The sequence below is a fragment of the Cibotium barometz genome, chromosome 21 (assembly GCF_041138505.1).
Source record: "Cibotium barometz isolate CiBa-2024 chromosome 21, ASM4113850v1, whole genome shotgun sequence".
NCBI classification, from domain to species: Eukaryota; Viridiplantae; Streptophyta; class Polypodiopsida; order Cyatheales; family Cibotiaceae; genus Cibotium; species Cibotium barometz.
In genome coordinates this window covers 21913583-21940905 of record NC_141066.1, presented here as the reverse complement: position 1 = coordinate 21940905, position 27323 = coordinate 21913583, and the positions used below count along the sequence as shown (strand labels likewise).

Sequence of the window (27323 nt, the reverse complement as noted above, 5' to 3'; positions counted from 1 at the left end):
GCAGGCTTAGTTCCTGATCTTGTGGGGGAGCAGCTAGGTGGTGAAGCTACAGAGTTGTGCAGGGCATGGGGCAAAGTGAGAGATCAGAATGCTTTGATCTTCTTTGACATAGGTGCTAGAGCCAACTTCATTTCACCAGATTTGGCTGGCCGATTGGGGATTCGCGCAGAGGAGATGGGGCCGTTACATGAGGCAAATATGGCTTGTCCAGGGTATGGAGAACCCGTTACTCCTATCATTGGGAAGCTTCGGCTTCATTTGCAGGGTTATGTGGACAGCGAAGAGTCCTTCATCATGCCTTTGGATGGCTGTGATGTTTTGTTGGGGATGCCATGGTGCCACAGGGTACATGCGGTGGTGGATACTTACAATAGGAAAATTACTCTGACTCATAGAGGGAAAGAGCATGTATTGGATGTAAAACTCAAAGGGGAATCTGTTCCTATTGTATCCGCTTCGGCGATTTCATCAGTAATGAAAAAGCATCTTTCCGCGTATTTGATTTATGTAAAGGATGCACAGGACGATGAGTCTAAGTCTAATTTGTCAATGTTAGATAAGGACAGGACTGATTTCTTAAGTGGGTTTCAAGACTGTTTTTCCGAGTCATTGCCAGGAGAATTACCTCCTAAGAGGCCAGAAGATCATGCCATAGATCTGATTCCTGGTAGTACTCCACCGAATAGACCGCCGTACCGTGTTAGTGCAGCCCAACAGGAAGAGATTATGAGTCAGGTGCAGGAGCTATTGAATAAGGGGTTGATACAGCCTAGCTCATCACCCTTTTGCTCACCTGTGCTCTTAGTGCAAAAAAAGGATGGTTCTTGGCGCATGTGTATTGATTACAGGGCGCTGAACAAGAATACCATCAAGAATCGATTCCCCATACCGAGGATCGATGACATCTTGGACCGCTTACAGGGCTCCACAGTTTTCAGTCGTATTGACTTGAAAAGCGGGTATCATCAGATACGCATTAGACCCGAGGATGTGCATAAGATAGCATTCCGAACCACGTTTGGGTTGTATGAGTTCTTGGTTATGCCCTTTGGTTTGACAAATGCGCCTGCCACATTTAATCGAATGATGGACAGGATATTCAGGCCTCATAGAGAGTTTGTGGGCACATTCTTTGATGATATGATTGTGCATTCACAAACTGAGGAAGAGCATAGAAGGCATTTGGCCATTGTGTTTGCAGAATTCAGAAACCATAGGTTGGTGGTTAATGGCAAGAAGAGTGAGTTCTTTTTGTAGGAGATACATTTCTTGGGGCATATTGTGTCTGGTCATGGAGTCCGTATGGATCCAGCCAAGGTAGAAGCAATACTTAATTGGCCAGCTTTGAGGACCGTGCATGATGTACGCAGCTTTTTAGGATTGTGTTTCTATTACAGGCGTTACATACGGCACTTTGCTGAAATTGCTTCGCCTCTTCATGCTTTGACGAAGAAAGCAACTCCGTTTAGATGGGCTGATCGAGAAATTACAGCATTCAAAAAGCTCAAAGAAAAGCTTACTTCGGACCCAGTATTGGTGTTACCGGACCTCCGAAAGGCTTTTGTTGTCCAGTGTGATGCATGTGGAAGTAGCATTGGTGCAGTTCTCATGCAAGAGGGACATGTGATAGCCTATGAGAGTAGAGTTTTGCAAGATGCCGAGAAGCATTTACAGGTGTATGAGAAAGAGATGTTGGCTGTAATTCACGCTCTTTCTACTTGGAAACACTACTTGCTTGGAGCTGATTTCACTGTACAGACAGATCATCAGACCTTGCGTTATTTCCTCACGCAGACTAAGCTTTCAGAGAAGCATATGCGTTGGGCAAACTTTTTGTCAATGCTTCACTTCCAGATTGTGCATGTGGAAGGCAAAAAGAATGTAGTGGCAGATGCTTTGTCACGCAAGCCACAGGTCTCTGCAGTTTCACTTGCTTATCATCATGAGCTTGATGAAATGAAAGAGCAGTATGCCCATGATGAGGACTTTGAAAGGTTGTATGATCAGATGTCTGAGGGTCAGCGGCATGAGCATTATACTCTCAGAGATGGGTTTTTATTGATGCATGGCAGACTGTGTGTTACCAGGCCATTGCGACTCAAGGTTATGATTGAAAGTCATGCTCCACCGTATGCAGGTCATAGAGGTATTGACGCCACGGTCAAAGCAGTGGAGACTTTCTTTTATTGGCCAACCTTGAGAAGAGATGTTGATGCCTTTGTGAGGCAATGCATCGTATGTCAGAAGGTAAAGTTTGACCGTCAGAAGACACCAGGGTTATTACAGCCTTTACCTATTCCGGATAGACCTTGGGAGAGCATTGCCATGGATTTTGTGTTTGATCTTCCACGGACACAAACGGGAAATGATGGCATCTGGACTATCATATGCAGGTTCAGTAAGCAGGCTCATTTCATTCCCGTGCGGAAGACAATTAAAGTGGATCATATGGTGAAGTTGTTCATGGCGAACATCTTCAAGTATCATGGCTTGCCTACGTCTATCATTAGTGACCGTGATCCACGGATGACGAGTTTGTTTTGGAGAGGGTTGTTTGACAACATGGGTACAACTCTCAAGTTTTCATCGTCATTTCATCCACAGACAGATGGTCAGGTAGAAGAGGCTAACTCTACAGTATTGGATCTTCTCAAGTGTTACGTGTCAGAGAACAAGCAACAATGGGAAAAGTATCTTCCTTTGGTGGAGTTTGCATATAACAACACTGTACATAGCTCGACAGGCAAGGCGCCTTTTGAGATTGTAGAAGGAGGGAAGAAGGTTCCACCCATTTTGCATACAAAGGATAAGATCTTTGAGGCTGATCAGTATGTGGAGAGCTTGGATGAAGCTTATCGGAGAGTTAAGTTGGCCCTCCAGAAAACTCAGCAGAAGCAAAAGAAAGCCGCAGACCGTCACAGACGTGATTTACAGTTTGCATTGGGTGATTGGGTTCTTTTGCGCTTTGAAAAGGCTAGACTCAAGAAGATGAAGGGTAAAGAGCGCTTATTCCCTAAGTTGAGCATGCGATATTATGGGCCTTTTCACGTTTTGGAAAAGATTGGTGAGGTAACCTATCGTTTGAAGTTACCAGATCACTGGAGGATTCACAATGCTTTTCACGTGAGTCTTCTTAGACCTTTCCGTGGGGATGTGCCTGAGGATGTATCAGATGAGGCTCAGCCGGAAGTTGAGGAACTTGATGAGGTTCTGATTCCAGAGCAGATACTGGCACATAAAGAAAGGAAGGTACGAGGTAAAGTTTCCCGTCGCTATCTTGTGAAGTTCAAGAACTATTCACCGATGGATGCGAAGTGGATGGAGGAAGGTGACTTAACAGATTCACCTCAGGTTTTGCAGCTTTATCTCGATGTCGATGCCTTTGAGTTAGAGCCGACTCTTATTGTGGCTCATTCAGGTTCAGCAGAGCATGGGTCTGGAGCATTACCTGATGCTCAAGAGGGGGGTAGCACCTCCACTCCCTTGATACAGACAGGCTCAGATGACATCTAGAGGTCGCTTGGTGCAGTTTTTATCTCACCCGAAGGTACTGAGGCTGACAGTACATCTGTTTATGGGACTTCTATGATATATGTGTACTAGTCACATGGAGATTTTTGTGGATATGTATGGTTCACAGTGGTATACAACTTGGACTATTACTATGCCATTGGTTTGCAGTGAATGTTGATACATGTGTATGGCTTAGAGAGATTGGGACGCTGATCTTGCCATATTGTATATTTCACTTTGGATATTTTGATGCATCACCAGAATGCAATCGAGGACGCTTGCCATTTTTCAAGAGGGGGGTATGTCATGGCCCTGTGAAAATGGAACAGTACAAGTGTGGGCATGGTGGTTGCAGAGTCAGAATATTTTATGATTCACATGGGGGGGTGCCCGGACAGAGTTTAAGATGTGTGGACATCCCTAGGTGTGAAGGGGGAAACTAGAAACATTAAACTTTAATGTTTATTAAAGTTTGCCCCTAGGCCTTAGTGGCCCTAGGAACTTATTAAAGTTTGGGGCCCTAGGGATTATTTTGGGGAGGAGCCACTTTTGGAGAGTTTCTCTCTCTTCTCTCTCTCTCTCTCTTCCCTTTTGGGGAGTCGTGGAGCAAAAGGGATTCTCATGCGTGGAAAAGCTGTGGAAGGAAGAGGCGACTGCTGGAGATTGCTTGCTGCTGTTTTCACTGTGCAAACCAGCCGTACAGCCCTGTACGGACAGGCTGCAGGCTTCTTCTTGGTCCACGCTTCACACAGGACTTGCTGCTGATTCCTTTCTCTGCTGGATTCTCTGCGCACAGGCACTGTGCAGGCTGTACCAGCAAGTACACAGCCAGTACAGCACTGTATGGCTGCCGTACAGTGTACGGACAGCCAGGTACAGCAAGTACAAGTGCTGCAGGCGGCGTAAACAGGTGCTAGACAGAACTGTGTACTCAGATTCAGGCAGGTACAAGAGTGGACAGCAGGCTGATTGTGCAAGTACAACTCCTGGCACGTATCCCGAGGTGGTACAGACGGGTACAGTGCTGATTTTCAGATCTGTATTTTCAAGGACAGCATAAGAGTGAACATCAGGAGGAGGATACAGGCAAATACAAGCACATGTGTGAAGCAGGGTTGTGGATACAAGTGCCTGCAAGTACAAATTGGTGCTGTTGCTTCCTCCAGTACTGTTTCACGAGCTGAACTTGGTAAGCCTTGTTTTTGTTCATCTATCTCTCTTTCTACTGCTTGATGTCTGTTGCAGATATGAGTTATCTGGCCCCTTGTGAGAGGAGGGGTATGGCAGATTGACAAGGGTTGAGACAGAGTTTTGGACAGCACATGTATGTTTGAGCTGAGATGATGTATCATGCACTTGAGTTATGCCAGATGTATGCCCATGGCTGGCCTGCTTAGTGATCTTGGCTGATCAGAGGGAGGCACAGTGTGTTATTGTGGAACACAGATCTGTGTGCATAGATCCTCTGTGCTGAGAAGGATTTGTGGGCCGTCAGATTGGACTTACAGGTGTAAACTCTTGGCTGATCTTTGTGTTGTACTCAGCCATTCATATTATTATAATTGAATAAAGAAATACCGCAAGGGGCGCCAAGCTTTGGGGCCAACAGGTGTCGCTGTGTTTTCAGATTTGGGCACTCTAGCTCCAATCTGCTTTGTTTTCACATCTAGACTACAAGTGGACGGGTGATTGCTAATCTACCGCACTCTGGTTTTCTATCAGAGGCCGGTTTCACCACACCCCACGTGGCTCCTACAATCCTCTTATTTATCAATGTTTGATTTGATTTTGAGATTAAAGCCCATCCTTTACAACCAGCAAAACCTTATACACATGAATGAAAAGCTACATAAATGTTGCCATGAAAACATACTGGAGATGTAAAGCAAAGCATTAAGACCACATCAAAACAGGGTGTCGATGTCATCCACCTGCCCAATGAACAATCACATGCCCAGAAGGTAATGACACTTTCACACAACCCATGGAGAAGTGGTTGGCAGATATACCAACCGTCTGGCCGTTATTCTGCACATTGGATGCCACAAATCAGTACTCACTTTGGCTAAATGGGGTGATCCCCCCCACCAAGCTCTCGAACAGAGCTTGTGGTGCCAGCAAAGTAAAGCATTAAGACCACATCAAAACAGGCTGCCGATGTCATCCACCTGCCTAATGACCAAGCACATGCCCAGAAGGTAATGATACTTTCACACAGAGAAGTGGTTGATGGTTTAGACAGATATACCCGTCCTTGCTCGAGTAGCTTGCCACAAGGGGACTCAACGGCAATGGAGGGGATACTGCTGTTGTGAGCTCTGCAATAGCATGCTAGCGAACTGCACCGGCTGGGATTGTCATAGCAACAAGGGTTATTTGGGTGAGGGTGGTAGAAGGACCACAAGGGCTGGAGCACGATGGAAAATAGAGTCGGTGATAAGAAAACGCAACAGCGATAAGGGGTTGATGGTGTTTCATGGAAGGGATGGAGTTGATGTTGGTAAATGGGCGCCTGGGCGCCTGGAGGTTTACTGTATGAAGGGTGGGCAGATGGTGGACGAACCGAACGGGTGTTGGGATAGGAGACAGGGTGACGAGGTAATGGGTGGGGTGAAAGGGAGAAGGGCCGAGGTTGATGCAGTCGGGGTAGGTGGCGGTGAAGGAGGCGAGGGTGCACAGGGTGGAAGGATAATATGGCGAGTGTAGAGGGTTAGGTGGTAGGGGGGCAGCCCAGGAAGGAGGCAAGTAGGTCCTGGCTGGGTAGGAGGCGAGTAGGTAGTGGTGGGGTAGAAGGTGAGTAGGTAGCGGTGGAGATGAGCTGGTAGGGTGCAGAGCAATAGGTCAGCGCACCGATTGGAGGAGAAGAAATGACACGCGACGAGGCAAGGTGCTGGCTGTGCCACTGCTGGGTGAGAGGCAAAATCAGTGAGCAAAGAACCTGAGCGACCACAGCCCTTGAGTGGCAACAATGTAAATCAGTTTACGAGGAAGGATTAGCAAGGTGAAACAACAACCCCAAGCCCCCAACCCCCCCCCCCCCTCCATGGGGCCCCGACTAGCCTGATGCCCAAGCTCTAGTTACTGTGTTTCACCGCCGTAGGTGCACGCCCATAGGCGCTTTTTTATCCCGTACAAAGTGATACTAAATTTCAATGTGTTTTCATGAGAGCATGAAACATAGGATTCTAAGCAATGGCCATGCAACTATGGTTGTCACATGGTAGTGTTGTAGGCTGCTTCTGCACCACACCCATATCTTGTAGAATCCTTCTGAGCCACAATGCCTCATGTGATGCAAAGCATGCAGCTTTGTGCTCAGCCTCTATTGATGAGAGTGCCTGGTCTCCAAATCACCCGCCTGACCGTACAAAGACCGACAAATCATTGTTTTCCATAGGGCCATTGTGTATCTTGAATGTGCATTGCTTTGTGGCATACCAAATTATTCATTCTGCGAATTATAACTTCTGAACTCTTTTAAAGTGATGAACTTTCTTGCAGCAGTGCTCTCTTTAACTCCTGGATACTAATGTTCGGTGGTAAACCTCTAATAAGTAATGCTGATTGGTACCTTATAATCTTACCATGTTGTGTATGTGATTGGGTAGTAAAAGAAATCAGAAACTGATTTGTAGCCCTTGTTTTGCAGCTCAATTCTGGAATCTACCTTACAGACAATACCACAGATTTTTCAATTTTAGTTGATCGTGCCATTGGTGGTTCTAGCATAGTTGATGGAGAACTCGAGCTCATGTTGCACAGGTCATCCACAGTTTTTTTTTTTTTCGTTTTGGTTTTTGGTTTTTGGTTTTGGAGGCTTAACTGTTTGCCTGGCTTTATATGCATGGTCCATGCTTTGATCTGCAACTCTGGGATTTTCGTGCAGGAGATTGCTGCACGATGACAATAAAGGGGTTGCTGAACCATTGAATGAGACTACATGTTTGGGTGATGCCAATGAGTGTGAAGGCCTCATTGTAAGTTGTATACCCTGAGCGCTTGAATGCAAATTCAGCTTGGATACAAGGCATATTTTATTGGACTTGTCATCCGAATCACTATTTAACTTGTTTAAGTGAAGTCTAATGGATACAACAACAAATGGGTACTGAAGAGACATGCAGGACAGCTCAAAGTTACTTTTCTTGAATGTAAAGAAAGGCAACAATTAACCTTTGAGAATCTTGTTGGGTTGGAAACAAGATTGAGCTGGAGCTCCCACCTGAGCCTGGACAAGCCCCCCTGTGCCTAACCCTAGCCTGTGAGCCCTTCGCCTCTCCAGCCCTGCCTCTCAACCCCCCCACATCCCCCCACGCCCCCCCCCCACGCCCCCCGGCCCCGGCCCTTTTTCCCTCGCGCTTAACCCTAGCCTGTGAGCCCTTCCCCTCGCCAGCCCCGCCATTTGCCCTTGCGTTCGGCCCCTTGCTGCGCTCCCTCACAGCAGGCAGCCCCGCCATTCGCCCTTGCGCTTCCGCCCCCTGCTGCGCTCCCTTGAAGGCAACACCCCACCCCCCCCCCCCCCCCCAAAAAAAAGAAAAGAAAAAAAAAAACTTTTTGCTTCTTCCCGTTGCCCAGCCCTTTCCTGCACCCTGCCTCCCAGCGCCTCTGCCCCCCGCATGCATTCTCATCTCTCGCCCCCGCATGCACCCGCCCCTCCCTGCTAGCTTTCCTGCGCTTCTCCTCCACCTCACCCGTCCTCCTCCATCCCTTTCTGCGTGCGTAGATCCTAGTTCTTCCTGGTCTGAGGTTTATTGCTCTTTTCCCAGTTGGAACTTGTGCATGGGATACCCAGTGGATTATGCCTCCTCCTGTCAGGAGGCGGGAGAATTCTCTGAGGATCTGGTGTCCCTCTGGGTCAACGTACTCATGTGCACCACACCCGCCCCACCCTTGCCGATGCATTGGAGCGGTGGTTTTCTCCTTTCTCCTGAGCATGGCTCCAGGGACAGCTTGGAATGACGTGGCCATTACCTTAGCTTTACACTCTCAGATTGTGGGGGACATTTAGGTCACATACGACATCAGTGTTTCTTGGGAGACTTCCAGGATAGTGACTTGGTTTGCACTGCCTTTGGTCCTTACTCCCTAGGAGGACTCCATGGAAGCTGCTCCTCTGACAACCCTGACTGAGGCTGCCCCTCCTTGCCCATCTTTTTTCTGAAGCGGACCTCTAGCTCCTGGCATCGACAGTCACTTGCCTAGAGGCCTCCACTTTGGTTTACAAGATTGTGGGCTGCACGCGGACAGCTCAGGGATCTCTTGCAGGGTGGCCTCATCGGCAAGCCCCTCTTGGACGCAGTTACTACCAGGAGCAGATGGAAGACGTAGCCCCTGTAGCATGGCAATGGCTTGCACTTAGCAACTATGGATGGATCCTGGCCTCCCAATCTGTGGATACCATCCCTCCACTTGTGTAGGCCTGTAATCTCAAAGAAATCTCCAGTGAACCTGTCTCCTGCCTGGGTCCAAAAGGAAGCTCTAGCATGGTGTCTCTACTCCACCCTCCACTTGGGTCCAAAAGGAAGCTCTAGCATTTTATATGTACTCCACCCTCTGCTCCTCAATGGAGGTAAGCTCTACATGGGCTGCAGCCATCTGGGCCTCAATCCACGAGCTATCCGAGGTACTCTCCCGAAGCCGTTGCTGCAGGGAGACAAAGGCTCCGACGGATGTTCCTCTCCTCCTCTCTGAAGTCAGCCAGTCTGCTCTGTGTGGCCTCCTGCAACAAACTGTTGATCTCTCTAAGGCCTGCATCCAACTAGACTTCATACAAAGTAAGCATGGATATCCCCGATTGAGCTTTCTCTTAAGCTTTATCACTATAGAAAGCATTTGTTGAGGGTCACTGGGAATGGTTTCATTGAGAGGCCGAATATGTCCCACGCTTTGAGCCAGACGTCCCCATGGAGCAAGCACCCCTCAAACTTGACAAACTCGCATCACGTACCTGGGAAGTCCTCCAAGAGAGAGCACAGTCTTTCCAGAGAGCTAGATGTTGTCACTACTGGCTACACAGACCCTCTCTATCACCATTTGGTCCATCTCCATTTCTGGAGTCACTTCTATGGGACTGTCACTCCATAGAACGGCCAGATTTGTGCCATGTTCACATGGGGCCAGGCCAGTGTCCCATGTGAAAGGGCCAGTCTTTTGGTGTCACAAGGACGGGAGCCAAATAAGTGCCACCCATGTGTGATCAGTGCTGCGTCACATGGACGGGAACCAATTTCGTGCCACCTGTGTGTGACTTGCTTCCTGCTGAATGGACGGGAGCCTGTTGGTGCCACTCGTGTATGACCAGGATGGCATCTTACCTATATGGGACTATCACTCCATAGGAAGACCAGGACATATTTTTATATTTATGTCGCGCTAGTTTTGTGCCCGACCGGAACTTCTTGTACAAGTTTCATGAAAGGGAGATTTCGTCCATTATATGTGCACATGCATTTATGCCTGCATGCATAAATTTGTTTTTGCATGACTTATTTGCGTGTCTCCATGCTCTTGCCTTCATCGCCTGGTTCTCTTCCTCCTCCTTGGTACACGCCGGCTGCCCCTATGGTAGCTACAGCACTTGCAAACTGTACCGGCTGCCCTCTTGTACCTGCAAACTGAATTGGCTGCCCTGTTGTACCTGCCAACTGAACCTGCTGCCTCTATTGTACCTGTAGTTGTACTTGTCTGCAAGGCAGCACCCGCTTGTTGTACCTGCATCTGTACCTGCCTGCAGGGCTGCACATAGACATGTACCAGCTGTACCTACATCTGTACTGGCTGTACCAGCAGTACCCATTGTACTTGCTGACTGTGCAGTACCTGCAGCCTAATGTCAACTGTACCTGCTGCCCATACAAATTCAGTTTTAGTCCTGCTGCTCCTGGCTTGTGTACACCTGGTGATGTTGATCTACTTGCCTATGGTGATGCAAATGGACTTATCTACAGCCTTCTAGTTGTTCAAACTGTTGCTAATGAAACCAAAGTATGAGGCTCCAAAATAGAGGAAGGACTCTTCCATTGTTTTATCTGCAACAATAAACTCTAGGTGCTATGTTTAAATTTATGTAAAATTTAATTTTTTTAATTTAATTTCAAGTTCTACAAGTTTGTGTAGTGCAGGAACAGGGAATTTCTTTTTTCATTTCCATTCCTTGGAAGTTCTCTTGTTGGTTTGTTATTCCCCTGTGTGTGTGTGCTAACCGCGCCCTCAGGATCAGAGGGCTAGTGAAGGTTAGCCAAAAACCTAGGGGAAAAACCGGGTACAAAGCTTAAATGGGAGAACCGGGAAACGTTCCCTCCGCGGTATACAACTGTGCTTGCGTTAGTACGGGCGTGCCTGTTTGTGCACGGTCCTGGAAGACTAGTGAAAGGCAGGTGTGCACCCAGTGAAGGTGGGAATGAGCATGTGACTTGAGACTACTCCGACCAACACACCTTCATCGACTTGAACCAATTTGTTTGGTTGTTTTCACTCCCTGGTGGAGAAATCTGGCCTATCAGGCCTGTGACACTTCAAATATAAATACTCCAAGAAATACAAAAAGTATTGAGGGGGGGGGAGGCAGCCCTTTCCGGCTCCAGTGCTAGTGTCATTTGTATTTTCAGTATTTCCAATATTTATGTTACTGATGTTGTTTCCATTGTTTAATATCAATTAAATTAATTGTTCTAAATATGAGTATATTGTCTTCCGATTTGTAAGCCTCCTGTAGGGAGAGGTCACACTCTCCTCACCAACTCCAAATCTGAGACTTGCTTCAGTAATTTAGAGAGGCAGCCCCATAGGTGGTGGAGATTGATTGTAGTATATACTATACATGCCTAGAGGATGAATATCAATGATCCTTCCAGGCTCACCGATGAGGCTAGCGTGCAAAAGATCCCTGAGCTGTCCATGCGCCCGGCGGCTGCCAACTAGCTTGCATACCAATGTGGAGGCCTCAAGGGATGCAGCTATCGTTGTGAGGAGCTGGAGGTCCACTTCAGAAAAAGACGGGCAGGGAGGGGCGCGGTAAGGGTTGTCGGAGCATGTGCCATGGAGTCCTCCTGATGGAAAACAGCAAAGGTGGCAACACCGTACCACAAAAGGAAAAACCAAGCCCTTGCCTTCACGTGAGGTGCGCAAACCAGGGGGTAGGAGATGGTGCGGGAGCTTCGAATTGTGAGGAAGACGTCGAACAAAAGGAAGGCAGTGTGGAGCCATGATGGAAAAGGGAGGAAGAGGCGGTGGAAAGAAGGGGGTGGCCAAGGGAAGGAGGCGGCGACAGAAGTAAGAAACGAGGGGGGAGGAGCCAACGACGACGGAGGGGAGGGCTGATGGAAGCGCAGGAAAAAGGGGGGGGGTGCGGAAAGAACTGCAGTGGGTTCTGATGGAGGCAGATGGCGAGGGTTATGCGGCAGCAGGGTAGGGATGGCGAGAGGAGGGGGGGTGCAGGCTGTAGCGAGGGAATGGGGATGGACCCTGAAGACTAGCACATGCCAGCATTGGGAGCTCATCTGCAGCCTAGCCACCTCACACATTTGGTGAGCGTGCTACAGTGAGACTATTGCAGGCCAGTCAACTCCCTCAGTGGAGACCATTCAAGCTATCAGGGTTGATCTCATTCACTCCCTATGGGGGTACCTGGAGCGCAGGGCAAAGGACTCATTGCGCATGCGAAGACAGCGGGCAGCCTTCTACCACACCTGGAGCACCGGACTCTTCTTCATCAAGAAGGAGGGCACAGTCATCTTGCATTATATGCCACCTGTTTGTGCCCCCCTCCCCCTCCCCCTGCCCCCCCCCCCATCCTTCAGATGTAGCCTCCTTCCAAGTGTGGCCAACCATGGAAGAAGCCCCCCCTTCATTTTTTCAGTTTTGTGATGGGCAGGTTTGTATTGCACCTATCGGCAGATTTTTGTATTGCACCCTCTGAAAGGAGAAGGTTTTCTTAAATAAAAGATGCATCAAAAAAGAGATGCAACTGGATTTTAGAGAGGAATAGTAACTTTGCAGTAAGTACATAGTTCTTGAATCACTGGCCTAATTCAACTTTCAAGTCAACAAAAGGGTGACCCCACTTGAGATGGATTATTACTCAGGCAGTTCTAGTATGCCTTCATCCAGTTTTCTGGCCCCTACCACTCTATCACGGTGCAGGTTGAGGGGTGGTTTGAGACAGACATGCAGCCCATCTTGTGAAACTACTCCATGTGTGATGAGATGGCATGTCCCCGAGGGGCTAGTGGATATATGTGGTGCCTCAGAAGTCCAACCTCCTCCATTGGCGCTAGTGGTGGATACATGTATCTCGGAAGTCCAGCTGCCATTGCTACATGAAAAGCTTTCAAAGTTGTTATAGGCTACACCACCCCTCCCCTAATGCAAAGGACAATGCTCACCTTCACTTGTCGTGGGGTACTTGCCGGTGTCCAAGCTCGTATCTCCAAGCTTTGCTAGTGGTAGCTAGCACCACTCTTTTGCCTCCTCCTCAAGCTGTCACCATGAGGATGCCATGCTTCAGACAAGGACATTCACTCCTCTCAACTCTCACACTCAAGAACACAAGCATGAAAGTAACATGTATCAAGAATGTAGCGCTCTCCTCTCAACTCTCTCTCTCTCTCTCTCTCTCTCTCTCACACACACACACACACCATAGACAACAAGCAAGAAAGCAAGGAGGTAAGATTAAACTCAATTGGCACAAAGGGGGATTGTCTTTCATTAGAGACTAGTGTTATTTATACATCTGGCCCTTATTCAAACTTGGGCGCCCAAAACTTAATAAAAGATGGACTCAATGGTTAAAAATTACATGGCTTTGCGGCATAGCCAGCTATTCTCATAATTACAACCTTTAGAGTGCCGTTACGTGACACTTATTATGCTCTTTCTCATGTGTAATGGAGAGATGCTAGGTTAATCCCAAAATGGGGCAACATTACCTCCATCCCCACCTGATCCAAAGTCTGTCCTTGAAATCTATTGGCGCAGGGCTTGCTGTCCCAAGTATTCCTTGTAGTGGCTCTTTTGTGTCAAGAGAACACGTAGCGTAGGGAACAAGAAGTACAAAGATGGCCAGAAGTTTGTGTCGATCATGTCTTCAAATGTTGTGTATATAAGAGAGAAGGTAGCAGAGGCGAATGATAATAATACATTATGCCACTATTGGGGGGCCCCTTGTTGAGATCAAAGCGCATACCTTCTCTGTTATAGCTATAGACGTAATCGTCTTGAATGTCCATGAGAAGGATTATGAGACTAAAAAGACTGACTGTGGCTATAATTGGTGGATCGGAAATAACCTACCACGCATGGACCATGGTGAGCATATACTGGCATTGCTGATTAAGAGACTCAAAAGTGCTACGCTCGAAGTAGGGAAAGTTGTAAACAAAATGCGAGTCATGAGTACACCTTTCGTGGGACTCCTTGGGTGTGAATCTTCTTTTGATGGGCATATGCAGGGGGTCCATACGTAGATGCCGTGGAGATGCCATGTAGATGTCTGCATATTCTTTATGGCGAGGAATGGCATTCTCCAAGCGGGCTGGATACCAAAGTTAACGTTCGTCCCCATTCCCATCGAGGCTTGGTCTTGCTAATTGATTTAGTGGGGTTGGGCTTTAAATTGGATCTTAGCTTGGGTACCCATACCTGTTTTGTCACTTGATATGGTAGAGTGGTATTCTTGGGTGGTACCCATTTTGGCCTTCCTTTTCTGTTACCCCTTTTCATGGCTAGGTTGGTCGTGGTGATTGGGATGATTGGTGGTTGTGGACGAGGTTTGTGCATAGAAGGCTTTGCCACAAGATTTCGTGACTTGGGTAGCCACATTTGCGTGCTTCTTTCATAGTACCCTTGTGCTTTCATTAGCCTTTTGGGAACCCAATAGCATTGGACATGAGGCTGCCGGTTCTGAAACTTTCGCTATGGAGTGGAATTGTAGCCTTTATCTGTCCCAGTTATTGTCTCTTTCTTGAACACTTTTGGTGCCTCAGGTGCCGGAAGACATAGTAGCATTGTGCATGAGTGTGGTGGCTCAATTTTGAAATTGCAGGCGGTTGCTATGGTACTCTATAGTGGCAATGTGTATTTGTAGTCCCCTGCTGTTAAGTGGGCAATCCTTTACTCCCAATTGACTTCACAATTCACAACAGAGATCCAGCTTTGCCCGAGCAACATCTCTTCTTCTAATGCACCTGCAAGCATGACAAAAGCCTTATACGGCCAAGAATTATTTTTGGTGGAAATATTAACTTTCAAACAACCCAAAGCTCCTATGGTTCTTGCATGCACACTTTTAACTCTAGCTAATGTGGGTTTCAACTTGGGTTTGTTTAACTTCACCCAGTTCTCATACGAGAGCAAGTTGTGACTTGCGCCTGAGTCAATCATTGCAAGGAGATTAGTTGTGGTCTCTTCCACGGAAAGTCCTACTTTGAGCTGCAAAGGTTCTGTCTCAACGTCCTCTTCCTCGATCAGGGTTAGAGTAGCCATGTTTATGTGGAGTGTGTGTCCACGTCATTTGGCCTTAGCTTGGGTTGCTCTGGCCTTAGCCTTGTTGTGTGCTTCTTTTTGGAACCTTTCTTGTCTCCATTTTTCCTCTTTCTTCTTGCGTGCCTGTTCCAACATGTCTTGGGTTAAGGACCCAAAGTATTTCTTGAGTTTGCTACTGTTTATGTAGTCTTGCATCTCAATGTGAGCTGCACCTTGGGGGGTGAGTTTTGCAACTCTGAATGGCCCTAACCCTGCCTTGGGTATTGCAGTTTTTTCCGCTTGGAAGAACCAACCCCCTACATAAGTACTACATAAGTACTAGGTCGCCTTCTTGTAGCTCCTTAGATTTCACGTTGTGGTCAAAACACCGTTTACGTCGAACCTTTTCGACGATCATGCCATGTAGCGCGATTACTCTCGTCTCATCGAGCTTTTCTAATTCATCCAATCTTTCCGCTAGAGCATTCTCCCTTAGGTGTTCTTTAATAGCTATCCTTAAGTTGGACACTAAATATTCCATAGGAATCACTGCCTCAATTCCGTAGGCAAGCCGAAAGGGGGTTTGTCTTGTGGCTACCATATAGGAGGTCCTATAGCCCCACATTACAACTGTTAGCTTATCATTTCGGCTAGCTTCCACAGTTTTGGCGAGAATACCACAAAGGGATTCATTCGTACTTTTTGCTTGCCCGTTAGCTTGTGGGTAGTAGGGTGAATACTTACTGTATTTCACCATAAATCCCATCAACAAGTGCTCAATAATGGGAGCCCTTATCACTAACCAGCTCGAGGAGACATACAAATCTAGATATGATGTGCTCATATAAAAAATTAGCAGTTGTACGAGCGTCTGCTTTTCATGTCGCTTTTGCCTTTGCCCCATTTCGTGAAATAGTCCGTAGCCACAATTATGTATGGGGCTTATTATTGGTATCAGAGCTTAATGGGTAATCACCTTATTGATCCTGGGTAGAGAGAGAGAATCAATCGTCTGTTTGAGAGAGAGAGAGAATCCATAGCCTATCTGAAAGAGAGAGAGTCGTATGAAAGAGAAATAGAGAGAGATAATCGAGAGGTGACGGGTGGTGAGAGAAAGAAAGAGGCCATCGCTAGCAACAATCCAACATGCAACGAAGATTGTGGTCATGAGCAAGGTGGCGAACAGAGCAGCGGAGAAAAGAGAAGTCGTTGTTGGCATGCCACGTCGACCTGCAGACAAAGAAAAACAGAAAAAGAAAAAAGGTTTATTAAAATAACCTTAATATACTAAGGTTAATATAACCTTTAATTTTAAAAAAAGAAGCTCCTCATCATTAATGGCATTTTGTCTTGTCCATAGGAAATGTGGAAGCGTTGACATTCGTCACAGTGTTTGACGAATTCCATGGCATCACCAAACATCGTTGGCCACCATAACCCGGCTTGCAAGATTTTCCTTGCTATTACTTCACTCGCAAAATTTCCTCTAGCGATTCCGCTATGGGCTTCTTCCAGGATGGTCAAAATTCATCCTCCCTGATACATCATCTCAACGGGTGATCTTTGCCTAACTTATGGCTAACTTAATAATCGTCACATCTTATCCTTATTTAATGGCTTGTCCTATGGAAATCCGTAGGCAAGATACTCGGAGATTTTTTCGCTCTATTCTGATACCAGATCATTTGAATAGAGCAACATCTAGTAATTCATCATCAACACCAGTGGCAGCTTCGCCGTTAGGTGTGATCTGCCAGTACATGTTGTGATCCTTTTCTTACTGTGATTGTAAAATCGAACCTCATCAATAGTAACAACCAGCACGTAATTGGCCCGTCGTGGAAGGCTTGTTGACTAGATACAATAATGCTTGATGATCCACAAAGAAGAACTTACTAGCCAACAAGTAGTGTCTATACTTTTTCATTGCATACACCATGGCTAGCCCTTTCCTTTCAATCGCGGTATAAATCAATTAGCATCATTGAGCTGTCGACTTGCGAAGCAGATCGGGTAATATAATTTATACTCCCGTGGCTATGCTAAAACGCACAAAATTGCAAAGTTTGATGCATCGATATGCACATGAAACACAAGTTCCCAATTTGGTGGTCTCAAGATGGGTGTACTAGCTAATGCCCTCTTTAATTCATCAAACGCTTGCTGACACTCTTCGGTCCATTCAAATACAATCAAAAGCTTATACAATGGCCTAGTGATATCAGCATAAAATATGATAAACCTCTGGTAATAGCCTACATGTCGCATGAAGGGTTGTACCCCGTTGTAATTCGTGGGTGGTGGTAGCTGTAGGATGAGTTTAGCCTTATTCTCATCAGTGTTACTACATGCTTTACCCAAAATTGTCAATTTAAAGGGTTCAAGGATATGCAATACAATCGACACCTCTCAAACACCTTTCTTAGGCAAACCAGATGGTCCAACCATTGCGAATGTACATAGAGATCATCAATAAATACCTCTAGCCATTTTTGCAGATAATCCCTAAAGGCTGTATTCATGGATCTCTGGAAAGTTGCGGGAGCGTTGGTCAATCCAAAGGCACGACCTTATTTGCAAAAGTTTCCCAAGTTGTGGTGAAGGCAGTTTTATGATGGTCCTCAGGTGCAATAGATACTTGGTTGTATCCTGAGAACCCATCCAAGAAACTGTAGACTTGAGCTCCTACCACTCGTTCCAAAATGTGCTGTGAATGGCAATGGGTAATGATCCCTACAGGTCGCCGCATTTACCTTCTTTAAGTCGACACACACGTGAAGCTTCCCGTTTTTCTTGGGTACGATCACAATTGGTGATGCCCAATTTGTGTGTTCAATTTCATAAATGAAATTCGCAGTAATGGGTTTATCAATTTCCTCTTTTGCAATTGCTGAATATTTTGGATTCATTTGGTATGGACGCTACTTGACCGACCTTGAACCTTCCATGATAGGGATGGTGTGCTGCACCACTTCTAGCGGCATTCCCTTCATGTCCTTATATCTCCAAGCAAAGCAGTCCTTAAACTCTTTTAACAGAGTTATCAATGCCACTTCTTCTTGCAGAGTGAGGTCCGTGGCAATGAAAACAGGTTTGGGGTCCTCGCCAATCTCTGCAATATTCACCTCTTTCACCTCTGCAAGTCCATCATATGAGGATTCTGTTTGATCACCCTTCAAACGTTGTGCCTTTGGGTGAAGGTAAGTAGGTGAATTACCTTCCTTTAATCAACATCGAAGGATAGGAACCTTCTGTAGATCGGACTCCTCGTCATTCTCCTCCCTCCTTGCCAAAGCTCTTTTTGCTGCTCGTTCCACCTCAGCCAAAGCTTTGTTTTGCTTTCTTCTTGTTGACCTTGAGAGCTTAGTGGGATCTTGGCTTACTTCCGGCTTTTGCGGAGTCAATAACATTACCTTGCTTAACTCATTGCCCCAATTCTTAGAAAATTTCTCATGAACTTCAATAGCTTCGACGTATCTTAGCCATTGTGAATCCGTGGGTCTTCTTCTTAGAATCTTGTTGCGATTTGCTCGGTAACATTTCTTCTTCAGCCATTTCTGAAATTTCAACTTTGCGGCTGAAATTGAGGCTTCTTCTCTTCACCATATTCAGTTCCCTGCTCATCTGAAGAGCTCTCCTCAGACTGGTTCATCATTGAGAGTCCCAGCATTTGTACTGTTGTAAGTGGCATCTCATCAGGTTCTACAAACTTCGTCCGAGTCTTCCCCATGACATCTGTCGTAGCCAATATATACATCGAATTTTTGCAAAAATCATCATTCAGAAGAGTAACATACAAGATATTCTCTTCTTGCGATGGTTCTAGTGGTTCATGGGTTGTACATAGTTGCAACAAGGTAGTTCTGTCTATAGTTTTTGAATCATTCCCAAACAGGGGGTCCATGGGATGCGTCTTTCAGGCTCGCACCTCTACTTTCAGGATTTGTGAATCCTTTTGTAGATAGATGTGATCTGTGGCCCAATCATGTATCAATTTGGCACTTCTCATAAAAGGCCTTTCGAGAATCACATCATATAAATCCACATGTCCTGAAAAATTCATCAAATTCTGCAGAATTCCCATGGGTCGTGACATGGTACCGTCAACCATCTTACTAATGAGGTTCGTCTGCTCTAAGACTGGCTTTCTCCATTTTTCCCAACATTGTTTTGTGGCGATACTCACTTCGGCTCCCCCATCTAGGATTGCAAGAGCTTGATAACCCTTGTGCACCACTAGAAGTGTTGCATTTGTGTCATCACTCTCATAATACTTTCCCATTTGGTTTATCAGAATCTAGATAAGTTCGGGTAGGTTACCTCTTCCTTCCTCCATATTTTCATTCTTTCACGGAGGTAGTGGTATTTCTTCGTTAATGGGAGGATCGGCTTGCATTCGGCCTTCCATTCAGTCTTTCAGATCAGTCCATAGTCTAGAGTTTCCTCTTAGCCACTCCAATTGGCATCTTGATTTTTAGGAGAGAGAAAGGTAGATTGTCCGGCCACATCCTTGGGTGCTTGATCCTGTCCAGCCTCATCAATGTATAAGCCTAAAATATGATTTACTGAATCATAAAGAGGATAATCCTTCCTTCATCAAACATCCGTGAGTATAGGTCGTTTCTTCCTTCCTCTTCTAAGTCAGTTTCACCCTCGTTGTGTTCTGAAACAGCCTCTGGCACATTTAGCCATTTGGCTTCCCTCGTGAGATTTTGTCTAGGATAGATTGTTTCAACTGCCCGACTAGCTTGTAGCCGTTCATCAATCATATTCTGACTTTCCCAGACTAAGACTTGTGTTGCCTCTAGCTTTTCGATTTCTTTCTGGGCATTTGGGTAATCACCCACTCCCCTTGGTGTTTGTGGCTCTTCAACCAATTTGGTTTCCTTCTATGTACTTCCCCATCTTTTCTTATCAACTCATGTTCCTTGTTTGCTCAGTGGATGCGGTTTCAATCGTTTCTTCATCCGAACCATCCTGAATTACCAACGTAGAGTCTCCTCTTTCCACCTTCTTTGCCCGTCTTCTTCTTCCTGTTGTTTGCGTAGAAGGCTTGGCTAATAATTCTTCCTTGACTTCTAGGGTCTTTAATGCTTGTGCACAAGTCATGACATTGAGTGGTGTTGTCACCGCCCTAGATCGCACCCCAATCATTCGAAGTCCTATGGTTGTGTTGGTGGTTGTTGAAGACTCTCCAGTACCCTTGTAAGGACAGTTCTTAATCAGATGGTCAATTCCGCACTTTATGTAACTCAACCCAAGGTGTGTGTTGACTTGAGTAATTTGCGGGTTTGTTGCGTTAATCTTATGAGGACACTCAGCCATCAGTGCTGTCCTTGACAGTGGTATTAATCTCCCGGCCTTTCCATTGTGCTGCAGCTTGGAATACTGGCACTGGTGTATTCCGTTGCTTGCATTAGGAAATACTCCGGGGTTACCTCTGAGTTGTCATCCAAATCCTTCAAAGTTGGTCGAGGCTCCCGTGTATATTCTCCTTCCTCCGGCGCCTCCTCAATAATCATTTGATTGACTGACGTTATGCGAGGTGCTGGTGGTTGTGGTGGTAGAACGGGCAGTGGTATAGGTACTTCGGGTACTCTATACATTTCCCTTGTCTAGTTTTGCATGTTTGAAAGATTTGTCCCTGGTGCGCAGGCCCTTGCCCAGGTGGTGCAGGTAAAACTAACTGTTGCTGTGTGGAAGGCAATTGAGGCACTTGAGGTACTTGCATTTGCTGCGTTAAACGTGGGTACCTACACATGGTCGTATCATGGTTCTCAAGTCGCATACAGTGCGCACAATACATCAATGTGTGAGGCCTCAATTGAGGACACTCAGTGCTCGTATGATTTTGCCTACATATTGAACACCACACCAACTCTTGTCAAGGGTATAAATGTTGGCTCGCAGGTGTATCCTTTACCTCTTTTAGCTTTATCTTATCCAGGAGTGCAATGCTTAGCTCATCTAGAGTCGTATCCTTTATACGTCTCTCTGAGGTTGTCGCGCTTGTTCGGCCTGGCGCATGCGACGGAGCTACCATAGTAACAGATTTGGTATCATGAGGTTGTGGCAACTTGAGCATGCTATCCTCAAAGTCGATGGCTAGCTTACAACAATCATCAAGTGATGTTGGTTTGGCCATCAAGTAGTCGTGCATTTTAGTATCCCTTACTCTCCTACGGAAGCATGGTAGCAATTACTCATCTATCAACATTTCCCTAGGTTAACACCTGGAGTTTAGGTTCTTCAAACGAGAGATGTAATCTCGCATCGACTCATGCTCCTCTTGCTTAATGGTATAAAATTGAGCAATAGGGCTCCACTTGTCTCCGCTTCGTGCAAAACTAGGTACAAATACACTCTTAAGTCTTCCAACTTTAGCGATTGATACCATTGATGTGCTTTTCCTTCTAGTGTAAGGAAAAACGCAAGTATTTTTGTCTGGTCACTGATCAGTCGACAAGTTTTGCACACCGATTCGAGTATCTCCACGTGTTCTATGGCATTGCCATCACCTAAAAACTTTGACATTAATCTTGCCACATGATTTTGCTTGAATGGTCCACATGTGAAAGGCACATATTTTATGGTGCATAAAACAAGTCGTGGGGAAAATATCTACAGGCCAATCCGCTTGGTGTCGCTCTTTGTGGTGCCAGCGTGGTACCTAACTCCCTACCAATCCCCCTTCCTATTTCTTTGGCCATCCTTAATGGATCTGTGGGGCTACTCTCATTGGCTACCTTGGCGGGGGCTCATACGCCCATCCTGTCTGTTCCCTTCCTACCTTGACCTCTTGTGGCTCTAGCATGTCGATTCATATGTACTCTTGGTTTAGGTGGTATTGTGACATTTTCTGTGTTTCTGTTTACGCCATCAAGATCGCCCCTCCCAGGGTCCCATCTTGTAACAACAAGCCTTTCATGTACTTCTCGAATTTTGGGGTTCACAGCATTGCATCTGCCTCAGCCTTAGTGTAAGTTTTCCCCACATCACCTTGTGACAATTCCTTGTTTCTAGAGAGAGGTGCTGCAAGAGCGGCTAGGTCATCCCGTGGCTCTTTCGGAATAGGCTCTAGTGGTGGCATACCCTTCTTCACTTGCTAGTTCAACCTCTCTAGAACTAACTCATTTCACCAAATTCTCTTCATGCCTCAATCCCTTCAGATTAGCGGAATCCTCTACACATATTGTCGTATCATAAGCACGCCTCTCAGCCATCTCCCTACGGAGGTCTAAGCTGGTCTTTTCTTGTTCAAGCCTTCTAAGTTGGGCTTGTGCTTCTCTCAGTTTTTCCTCAATCTCCAGCTCTCTAGAAGCGGGAAAACACATTGCCCCTGTTCTTTGGGTACTCACAGGATTCCTTCGTATTCTTGGAGTATATTTTACCGTGGGTTGAGAGCTGCTCATCCATGGTAATGGTTCCTCTCTTAGTTATTGTCCTATGGTTCTAGGTCTTTCAGTACTTACGTCTTGGTCTGAGCTTAATGGTTATCACTCGGCAACCTGTACAGCTTCCCTTTCAAGCTATGTCCATATCCAAGGATTCCTTGGACTAAACCAATGAACCCTCCAAACAGGGTCAGAGAAGAAGTGCCCTACTCCTCTACCACCTCCTCGTTAAGAAGATTTTCCATGGATTCCTTACTACTTAATCATGCCGTGAATAGAAATCACGATCGTGATTTTGCATTCTGCAGAATCACATGAGCGGGATTTTGCAGGTTTCGACCCAAAAATCAATGTTTTAGGGTATAAATCTTAATTTTTCCAATTTAGATTTTTCAGTTTGATTCCTTGCAACATGAATGTTCCAACAAGCAATGGAATCAATGGCTCTTTATTTTTTTTATTTTTTGAGATTTTGAAAAGTGAGCAACTGCACAATCACAGCTGTGATTATGGAGTTCTCACCATGCAAGTATTGATGCAAATGCTAGTCTAGTTGATTGCCTAACCTACAAAAAATGCAAATGAAAACTTTCAATGCTTAAACAATACAAAATTTCTCCTCTTTCTTCACAACCTTATCCGCATCCTATTCTCTTCTCTACCAATCACACAACTTCAAACAGCCATAGTAAGGGAAAAGAGACTTGTCAAAAGATGTCAGGGATTGCAAATAGAGGAGAAAAGACCGGCGTTTCTCAGCAACGGCGCTAAAAATGTTATAGGCTACACCACCCATCTCTTAATGCAAAGGACAATGCTCACCTTAACTTGTTGTGGGGTACTTGCCGGTGTCCAAGCTCGTATCTCGGTAGACTCCAAGCTTTGCTAGTGGTAGCTAGCACTACTCTCTTGCCTCTTCCTCAAGCTGTCACCATGAGGTTGCCATGCTTCACACAAGGATATTGAAAGGAATATATACCAAGAATGTAGCCTCCTCTCAACTCTCGCTCTCACACACCATAGACAACAAGAAAGCAAGGAGAGAAGATTAAACTCAATTGGCACAAAGGGAGATTGTCTTTCAGAATGAGAATAGTGTTATTTATACATCTGGCCCTTATTCACACTAGGGCACCCAAAACTTAATAAACGATGGACTCAATGGTTACACGGTTTTTCGGCATAATCAGCTATTCTCATAATTACAACCTTTAGAGTGCCATTACAGGACACTTATTATGCTTTCTCTCATGTGTAATGGAGAGATGCTAGGTTAATCCCAAAATGGGGTAACAAAAGTTGAGGGGTAGAGAGGGACAATCAAACTTTTGCAAATCTGAGAGTCTTCTAGGCACACTGTCCTGATGTAGCTTTTATTATATGCTGTAAATTAGCACATTTTCTTTTGTCTTTTGTGTACTTGAAAAACCTTTTCATTCAGCTCTGTATCTCATAAAAACATCTTCTGTCACTTTTGCAGATTCAAGGCACCTTTCTTGTCGATGCTCGTTCTTCCAAAAAATCAGCCCTATGGCGGCGGAACCTCATACAAAGGCTGCTCTCTCCTTTGCAACTTGCTTTCTCTGTAGTGGATGTAAGTCATCCACACTGTATATTAACCTAAGGTTATTCTGAATATGCCAAGGAAGTCTCTCTCAGTACTTCAATATAGATAGGTATTTTGTTTCATTAGTGGGATTCAATATAACCAATCCAGAGCCCAAGGTTATTCTGAGGATGTCAAGACAGTCTCTCTCAGTACTTCCACTCAGTACAGTAACGCGTCGTATTGTTTTGCAATCAGGATGGGGAGACAGATCAGTTGTATATTCCTCAATATTCAGCAATGGTGGCTGGATATCAATTGCCACCAAACATTGCCATCATTACTCTTCAGGTTTGTTACCATTTCTCCTCCTTTCTCTGTTTAACCAAAAATCTGCCTCTCCTTGTGAACAGGTGCGTACACACGCTTTTTTTTTTTTTGTAAAAGCTAATGGATGCATACACACACACAGAGGGGCGTGCACTTGTGCACATGCACAGGGACTGCATGCACCCACGGTACACAGACTGTCATGCCCACGCAGGCATGCAAACACGCACATGCACACGTGGACATGGACCGTGCACACACACACGCACAATGCTTAACAAGCTATTTGCTCTCTTTCTGGCATTGCATTTCTAATTACGGGTCCCCATCTTATCAAACTCAAGTTAAGCCTTGATACCAGTCTTTTCTAAAGCTTTTATGTTTGGCATTAACTTAGGGTCTTCAAGTGATGATTTACCAATAACTCAAAATCAAAATTGTTCTTTCACAGCATTATTTTACTAGGCTCCTCAACACTTCCATGTTGTTTGATGCAGGAATTACATGATACGAGCGTGCTTGTGAGGCTGGCCCACTTATATGAGGTATCAATACAGGCAGTCACATGTAATATTTCATTTGGTCAATTAAATAGAAGGGAGGCTCTACCAAAATGTCTTGCCTAATTTTCTTGTAACAGGTTGATGAAGATGATGAAATGTCAAGTGTTGCTGTAGTTGATCTGCAGAAAATATTTTCGGAGCGCACAGTATGTCAACTCACTGATACCATAGTATAATGTGTAGGGTCTAAAGGATGTTGAAAAAGCACCACTTCAAGCAGCCTACTTTTTTAATTAATTTTAACTGGTACGTAATCTTGTAATTGCCTTAATCTTTATTTGCAGATCAAAGCAGTGGAAGAGCTCTCACTGACTGGTAATCAAAAGAAATCGGAAATGAGACAGTTGAAATGGCAAATTGAGAATGATGCAGCTCAAGATGAGGCACCCATTCGCAGTCAAGGGTTTCTTGGAAATGGGTATCTTACTGAACTGCAACCAATGGAGATGCGAACTTTTTCTGTTGTTTTCGAGTGATGAGGTGCAAGAAAAGGGCCTTCTCAATGTTCTAAATCTGCACCAATTATGGACCTAACTTAACCGGGCCAACAGAAAACTTGTATGTACATAGGAAGATTGTAATCTTTATAGCCCCATTATGGGGAATACCAAAACACTCGCTGTAAGAGATATACATGGACGCTCAAAAGGGCCAATTGAAAGTACTGTTGTTTTAAAACAAAAGAGCAAGATTAATTCTTTCTCTTTACTAAGTTTGAATGGCAAACTGGGGCTTATTAGATAGTGCTGCACCATAGTAAATGTGATGGTGTGCTGAAAAGTTACATTTTAGTATTTCAGTCCTTACAAGCACTCATTCTATTGAAACTCTTGTTGTGTTAAGGCTAGGTAGGAATGCAGGTACAGTATTTTTCATATGCTATGCTATTTGTGCGTGTTTTGGCAGATTTATGAGCAGCCAGCAAGACTAGAGGTGAATGGGGACATCTACATGCACCTCGTGTTGTTTGACTTGTATTCCAATCATTTTCTTTGCTGCCTAGCATTTAAGCTTCAGGATTGAAAGCAAAGTGATTACAGGACTGAGTCAATTTCATTAGGGTTATCCACCATGTCAGCTACATGTATATTAATAAAGATCCTTAGGTAATTCTTTATTTTAGATCAGAAGAAGCGAAGCAAAACTCTTCAATGGCGTCTGCAAATGTTGTTTTGTGCACTGGATAGATAGGTCATTGTATCATCTTCAAACTCCACATCTAGGAGAAGCTCTGGGGTACTAATCGGGAGGCTAATGCCCAATAATCCAGTGTCGTGTGTGCGGATGAAGCAACTCTTTTTCTCCCCGCTACAAAAAGAAAAATGAAAGGGGATAAGGGGGCACCTGTGCTGCACGGAGCAAGATTGAATGAGAACTAGGTTGTGAGGAAGTTCGAATTCAAGTTGTTGAAAAATCCATCTGCAACAAAGTGGCCTCCACGAAAGCCCAATCAACCCTCCTCGGAAAACTGCCCTATCGTTGCCTCCTAGAACATAAAAATGTTATCTAGGAGCTCATATCCTAGATGAAACTTGTGCGAGTACCATGGATAAGATGTTGGAGGTTGATCAGTGACAAACGGATTACCTTGGCCAGAATTTAGTGTAATGGGGTGCTACTCATGATTGCTGCATTTTTGGCAATATGTGCAATAGAGGTTGGGACGGGGTCTCAGATGTGGACACTCTGTGCTGGTATGCTTAGCTCGACAAATCGGGCACCATACAAGCTCTCTTTGGATAGAGATAGGGTTGGTCGACCCGATCCCGACCTTGGCCAATTCTCCAATGTTGTCATTTGTTGCATTAATGCAGCGGCCAACTGCTCAACTTGATGTCCGCTTGCGGGCTCCTTGCTCTTTCCTTTAGATTTCATATACTGGTGGTCTTGAAAGGGGCTTCAGATGTACCTTCATGAAGTTCTTGGGAACGTGCTCCCTTGAAATTGCCTTCAAAGTCCATAGAACTCTTACAACATTGCTCAAAGGAGATATGGGCCATGGCATATAATGAATTGTGCAAGGGTACGTCATCCAAACTTTCCAGGAATCTCCCTATGAGTCTTTCATCAAAGAACTTCTCTCTGGCAATGCAACGAGAATGGAGATATTTGACTCTATTGATGTAATCTTGGATGGTTTCACCATCCCTTTGTCGGGCATTATGTAATTGCTCGATTGGACTCCATCTGGTGTTGGCGGGTTTGTTCCGCTCTAATCTTGGTGCAGGTTGCACTAGTGCTGGGGACGTGATGCCCGTAGCCACCCCCCTCCCTATTTCCATGGCTAATCTTTACATTTTTTGGGTCAGCCTTGCCATGGCTGGAGTGGGTGTAGGTTGAGAAAATGTTGGAGGAGGAGCAGGGCCAGGAGGGTAATATACCAAATGGAAGTTTATCTTCATTTTTCCCAGTCGCACCCTTACCCATGGAGCATCTTTTACGAGAATATGTCCAAGATTCTTTTGTTCATTCTCAAATCAACAATATTAGGAGTTGTTTTGACCTCCTTAGTAG

The 27323-nt window shown here is 45.4% G+C and overlaps 1 protein-coding gene across 1 annotated transcript; it reads left to right on the top strand.

The window, feature by feature from the left end:
• Positions 1 to 7121: 7121 nt before the first annotated feature.
• On the top strand, positions 7122 to 25636 carry LOC147626958 (alpha-mannosidase-like). The gene is made up of 7 exons (XM_086815521.1): positions 7122 to 7275; positions 7400 to 7490; positions 23851 to 23964; positions 24175 to 24267; positions 24744 to 24791; positions 24887 to 24955; positions 25094 to 25636. Exons 1-7 carry the CDS (start codon positions 7265 to 7267, stop codon positions 25283 to 25285), a joined length of 618 nt encoding a protein of 205 aa, XP_086671647.1. The 5' UTR covers positions 7122 to 7264; the 3' UTR covers positions 25286 to 25636.
• The last annotated feature ends 1687 nt before the right edge of the window (positions 25637 to 27323 follow it).